Raw genomic sequence first — 6,000 nt, forward strand, 5'->3', positions numbered from 1 at the left:
CCTTAACTAACTCGTGTATTCTCATCGCTTGAGATTCCATTTACATGCCAGCGAGGCTCAGGGTTGTCTAGGGTCCAGCTCAAACCTTCCTGATCCCAACACATACATCCTACGCAGTGCCTCCACGTGAGTCTCCAGTTGACATGGTCGACTCAGCGTGTCACAATCTCAGTTCCAGATAGTCCTCCGAAACCTGCTCCGTTAACTTTCTTCTCCATCTCGGATGATGGCAGCTTGGTCCTTCTAGTTTGCTTAGGCCCAAAGCCTTTGAGTCGTGCCCTTCCCTCTGTCAAAGTCCTTTCGGTTCTGCCTGCAAACCCTGCGTGCGGATTTCTAACCCACTTCCCAGGACCTTCACTGCCCCTGCTCCGGTGTGAGTGTGCTCACCTCTCACTGGTGTCTGGCCTGTTCTCCCAGCTGACCTGCTTCCAGTGCGGCCTTCCCGTCATCGTTTGCACACATAGCATCGAAACAGCGCCTCTCATTCTGCAAAGGCTCTCCCTTTCTCAGTAAGAGCAGACGGCCTCACAGAGATCTACAGGGTCCGACATTGTAAGGCCCCCTGTCAGCTCTAGAGCCACACATCTCTTCTATTCACACTGACTCCTGTTCGACCCCAGCCCCCACAGCCTCCCTGCTGTTCTGGAACGCACCAGACCCACACCTGCTGGGGGCCTTTGCCCCAGCTATTTCTGACATGTAGCTTGCTCTTGCCCAAGATAGCCTTGAAACTAGCTCACTCTCTTCCCTCAGATCTTTGTTCAGAAGCCACTGTCTCAGGAGACCTTTCTTAAAATTCACAGCCTACTCCCATTCCTTGGATCAAGCATATAGAGTGTCCATATGTAGCATGCCGTCCATACGCAGACATTCTGCTTGTCACACTTCAAGGAAAAGACTCTTAAGGTCTTGGAGAGGCATAATTTCAGGTGTTAAAAATAATTGAAGAACCCAACTGAAGCTTCAGCCCAGCAAGATACACAGTGAGAGGCAACATGACTAGAACCTGAAAACCACAAAGGAAACATGGTTTTTTGGTTTTGTTTTTGTTTTTTAAGATTTTATTTATTTGAGAGAGAGACCGTGAGAGAGAGCATGAGAGGGGAGAAGGTCAGAGAGGGAAGCAGACTCCCCATGGAGCTGGGAGCCCAATGCGGGACTTGATTCCAGGACTCCGGGATCATGACCTGAGCCGAAGGCAGATGCCCAACCAACTGAGCCACCCAGGCGCCCAGGAAACATGGTTTTATAGGCAAACAAATCCGAGATTGTAAGAGTAGAAGGTTCGGGGAACTCACAGAAAAGGAAATGTGGAACAGATATGCGTGCTCTATTCTGGACAGTGAACAGGGGTCTTTCTTTTAAGGCTCTTGACAGCTGCTTTCTGTAACTGACACCTCCAGGGTCTTCTCTCTGGCTCTAGCTCCTGTAAACAGGAATTTGCACACATAGGCATTTTCACTGTGGAGGGAGTAAGTTTTCAGCCTGACATGGGGATGGATGAGCTTTCACTCCTGTCATTCTGCAGTGCCTGCTGAGTGCCTCCCATGGGCCAGGCAGCAGACGACAGAAACCTCTGCTAGAGTTTAAATTCCACAAGGGCAGAGACAGACACAGAACAACGCACCTAACGAACACTACACTGTTCAGTGTAGACTGTGGCAGGTCAGAGGCAGTAAGCGGACATAGCATGGTTTGCTTGATCGAGTGGGGCCCCCTTTTTTCACTTCCAAAGGCCTTTCTGGTGACAGCCAACATTAGATTGGTGCTCGGGGCCTACACAGCACACAGGCAGCCCGAGCGTGTGACCCCACTGATAACGGAGTGGCTCCGTGTGGACAGTGTTCTGACAGCGCCCCTCGCTACTGGCTCTCACGTCCTTCCTCGGTCACTGGCCTCCGATCAGCACATCCTCCGCATGTTTACGTTAAGGATTCCTTTTTTTCCTAGACAGTAACCTTTGGTGCTACTTTTCAACTTACCCTAAGACCTGCTCTTTTTGGCTTATATAAGTGTTCTCTCTGATACCAAATTGGGTGTTTTAAATGCCTACATTTTGTGATTGTTCCTTCTCAGAAATTTAAGAACTGTGATAGATTTTTCTGGTTTTTCCCCTCTCCTGCAAGAATATTGTTCTCCATGCTGAGGGTGACAGATGCGCCCATTCCTGTCCCTCTTTGGGGTGTGTGTTGGACATCTGTGTTTCCGCCTTTGCCCCCTGAACACGCTGTCGCCTCAAGCTCCCTGTGGTCTTCCCCGGTTTGAATAAGCACTCCCCCGTGCGTCACCTAGTCCAGACCTAGTCTAATTACGGCCAGCATTTCAAGGCCAGCGGTTCTTCAGCCAGGCACAGTAGCCTCGGGAGCAGCCTGGGCTTTCGGCTGGCCCAGGCCAGCGGTGGGATGATGGCTTGCAGCCCCCTCGGGTCCCAGGATGCGGGCGGAGGGCGCAGCTTTCACTCTGCTCTGCTCCGTTGTTTTGAAGTTCTCGCTCAGCTTGTCTCCTACATTCCAGAGCCCGTTTATCACCAGCTCCAGATGCGACTCTTGTGGATATCTGGGTCTTCACAGTGGTGTAAACTGTTCCAAATCGTTCCCTGTGGCGACAGATGACCCGGGGCGGTCTGGGAGTGGGACGTGCGTGCATTCGGCGGCCTTACCCCGTTTCCTCTGCAGGCATCTCCCCGCAGACGGAGGTCACATGTATGCCCGCTCCCACGAGCACGGTGTCCTCCATAGGCAACACAAACGGAGAGGAGGTGGGACCGTCTGTCTACCTGGAAAGGCTCAAGATCCTCCGCCAGCGTTGTGGCCTGGACAACACAAAGGTGCGCTCCTTCCCTCCGCGTGGGGCAGGGCCTGGCCTCTCTTCCCGAGCTGCGGGCTGACCTGGGTCTCCTTCTCTCCGCAGCAAGATGAGCGGCCCCCGCTGACCTCCCTGCTCTCCAAACCAGCAGTCCCCCCTGTCGCCTCTTCCACGGACATGCTGCACAGCAAACTCTCTCAGCTCCGGGAGTCCCGGGAGCAGCACCAGCACTCAGACCTGGATTCTAACCAGACCCACTCTTCAGGAACCATGACCACGTCCTCGTCCTCCACAGCGAACATTGATGACTTGAAAAAGAGACTGGAGAGAATAAAGAGCAGTCGCAAGTGAAGCTGCCCCCGCCCCGCGCCCCGCAGCTCTAGGTCACTAAACTCGGCGTCCCCCTCGTGGCAGGGGCTCGGCGGGCTCGGCGGGCCCGGCGCTGCTCGGACTGGCAGGACGCGTCCCCGTGCGGGCCGGGAGGGGCGGCCGGCGCGCGGGCCTCTGTCCACACTCTGCTTCTCCGCCCGCGCCCTGCCTCTAGCCGACTGTCCATGTCGTAGTTTAGTGTACAGACTTGTAAACAGCTGCCCTCCTCTCGGCTCCGACTAGTCTCCACAGCCTTTGTCTTTTATTTTTAACTGCTCATTTGTAAAGTTGTCCTGATCTTTCCTAGCTTTTCACTCTTAGAAACTCTTTAATAGTTTTCCTTGGAGTTTGTGAGCTCTTCTGCCCGTAGCCCGGAAGGGTCGCTGTATTCTGTATGAACGCATGGCATGATACAACTAATTTAAGAGTCTTTTATAAATAAAGTTTGCATTAACTAGAACGGTCTCCCAAGATGCTCCGTACCTGGGCAGCTTTTTCTGTCATGTGTCCTTGGGACCGGCTAGCCAGCCAGCCAGTGAAAGCGGAGAAGGTCCCCCCCGAGGAGCAGCGCCTTGCTGGGGTGCACAGACTCGTGCTTCTCCTCCCTCAAAACAGGAGGCGGCTCCCGAGGGACGGAGCAGTCCCTTTGCTGTGCATTCTGAGCTTCTGGGCGTAACTTCCCTCCCACCAGCCCCGTGGCGCCAGGGAGCTCTCACGCTTTCTGCCACTTAGCACGCGAGCTAGGGCCCAGGACGGGCCGGCTGTAGTGCTTTCCACATGGGGACCGGCCTCGGGTTCTGACTGAAGGAGGATGGGGTGCTCAGGGGCTTCCCGCCTGGTTTTCGGGGCCTGAGGCTAGACCCACAGTTGCTTCCCGCTCAGGCTGAATGAGGACTGGAAAGCAAGCAGAGGAGTCCCCTCCAGAATAAATCCGCCAGGGTCTCCCTCCACAGTCAGAAAAGCTCATTAGTACTTAGAAGCTCTGGATTCAGACGGCAGACCTCCTGGGCAGCCAGGAGGGTCAAGGAATTCTTCTGCCCAGCTGGAGCTCAAGCAATGGAAGGTAGACCGAAAGCGAGTGTTCTGTTGATTCTAGTCGAGGCTTTCAGGTGCCCCCTTCCCCTGTGCTGCCCGAAATCACACCTCCACTCCCTTGTAGCGGGAACGCAGGAGTAGGCCTCCCTGGAAGGAAGACGGAGGGTTCCCTCGCTGCTGCCGGACTAGGACAATGCACTTGGAAGGAGTGGCTGTGCTCAGGTCCGGAATTTGCAGGGCTTACAGCTGTGTTGGAGGGAAGCAGCCTTGAGAATGCGTGCCCTTGTTTCAAAAGCAGAGCTGGGATGTTCTAAGTCTTAATCCCTTTCCCCGCTCTGGTGAAAGCTCTGGGCTGCCAAGGTCCTGCAAACTCACTGAACTCCCAGTTTTTACCCAGCTTCCGGGTTGGCCAGAACCAAATAACGAGGACAAGGAACTCCGTCCTAATTCTCTGTTCCTTGATGGACTGAAAAAAGGGAAGGGAAAACACAGGGGAGGGAAGTGGGTACAAGTGCCTACCTTTGGTCCTTTCCCACTTCACACCATGAAGTTTTAAGATCGTAGCTGAAGACCTGAGGCCAAGCACGGTAACCATGGCATCGTCCGGGCTCTTCCGCCACCTCACTCCCAAGCTCAGGAACAGAACTTGGACGCGGTCCTCCAGACAATCATCCAGTGGTCCACCTGCCAGCTGCGGTGTCCAGCTCCCAAGTCACAAATGCCCCGGATGGAAGAGGCAGCAGGCCACGGGGCAAGTCTGGCAAGTCTGTGGCACTCCGTGGAAGGGCAGTGTGTGTCAGAGCCGCGCTCCAGCCTCGACCGGTGACTCTGCCAGCAGTGACGTTGGAGAACATGCTGTGACTGGGCAGCTGCAGAGGCCCATTTCTTAGAAATGCCAGTTGCCCAAGTCTGTAACTACTATGGGAGTGGGAATTCCAGGAAGCAGCCACCACACTGACGAGCTCCTTGTAGGGCCGAGAGGAGGGGGTGGCAGAGGAGCTCTGCCAGCGCCAGGCAGGAGTGGGAATGAGAGCAGCGAGGACGTGCGGACCGCGTACTGGGCCTGCGCTTTCTGCTAAGTGCACGCTGCAAATAACCTAATTTCATCCTCACACCCGTATTAGGTGAGAATGTCCTCATACCTTCTACGGGAGGAAACAGACTCCTGGAAATCATTGACTCATCCATGGTTCTCCCTTTTAAGGGAGTAGCCAGGATATGAAGCCGGGCAGTCTGACTCGGACCCATACTCCTAACCACCCTATCCCACAGTACTCCCAGAGGAAGCCACTTAAAATACTTAGCCTTTGGGGGGCGTTAAATCTGATGTCATTTTAATGGTATTCGGAAGGATGTAGGGACTTACTAGGGAAGTCAGAGATAAAGATGTGCCTCCTTACCCTTCTTGCGCTGGTCTGTTCCCCCTGCCTCGCTCTGTTCCTGGGATGAGCACCTTACCGCCCCAATAGCAGAGTGACTGAAAGCCCCGTATCTTCCGTTTCAAGTCCAACTTTAACCCTTCCCAGCTGGTGACCTTGGACAAGATACTTCAAGTCTATCTCCTCGCCAACCTCTTCTGAGCATTAAATGAGGGAACCCATGAGGGCCCTGAGTCTGGAGCATTTCGGGGCTCAGCCCCTCAGGCTGCCACTTCCCTGTCCCCTGCCCTCCCTGCCACCCCCACCCCCCCCCCCCCGCCGATTCTAGGAGTGGTGGACTCGCTAAGTCCTGTTCGTCCAGCCAATGCTGGCTCTTTCTGACCTGCCCACGAACAGCACTGGGAACATGGAG

General features: G+C 54.6%; 1 protein-coding gene across 3 annotated transcripts in view; it reads left to right on the forward strand.

Moving 5' to 3' along the window:
• The window catches only part of CKAP5 (cytoskeleton associated protein 5), a 107,375-nt gene extending 103,744 nt beyond the window's left edge, over positions 1 to 3,631 (forward strand). For all 3 annotated transcript variants that reach the window (XM_004763119.2, XM_004763121.3, XM_004763120.3), the window contains exons 43-44: positions 2,676 to 2,827; positions 2,911 to 3,631. In XM_004763119.2, the coding sequence (XP_004763176.1) occupies positions 2,676 to 2,827; positions 2,911 to 3,156 (398 nt within the window). In that variant the 3' untranslated portion in view covers positions 3,157 to 3,631. The remainder of the gene's footprint in view (positions 1 to 2,675; positions 2,828 to 2,910) is intronic.
• Positions 3,632 to 6,000: the final 2,369 nt, after the last annotated feature.

Source organism: Mustela putorius, unplaced genomic scaffold, assembly GCF_011764305.1.
Source record: "Mustela putorius furo isolate JIRA1106 unplaced genomic scaffold, ASM1176430v1.1 tig00003859_pilon_pilon_pilon, whole genome shotgun sequence".
Taxonomy (NCBI): Eukaryota; Metazoa; Chordata; class Mammalia; order Carnivora; family Mustelidae; genus Mustela; species Mustela putorius.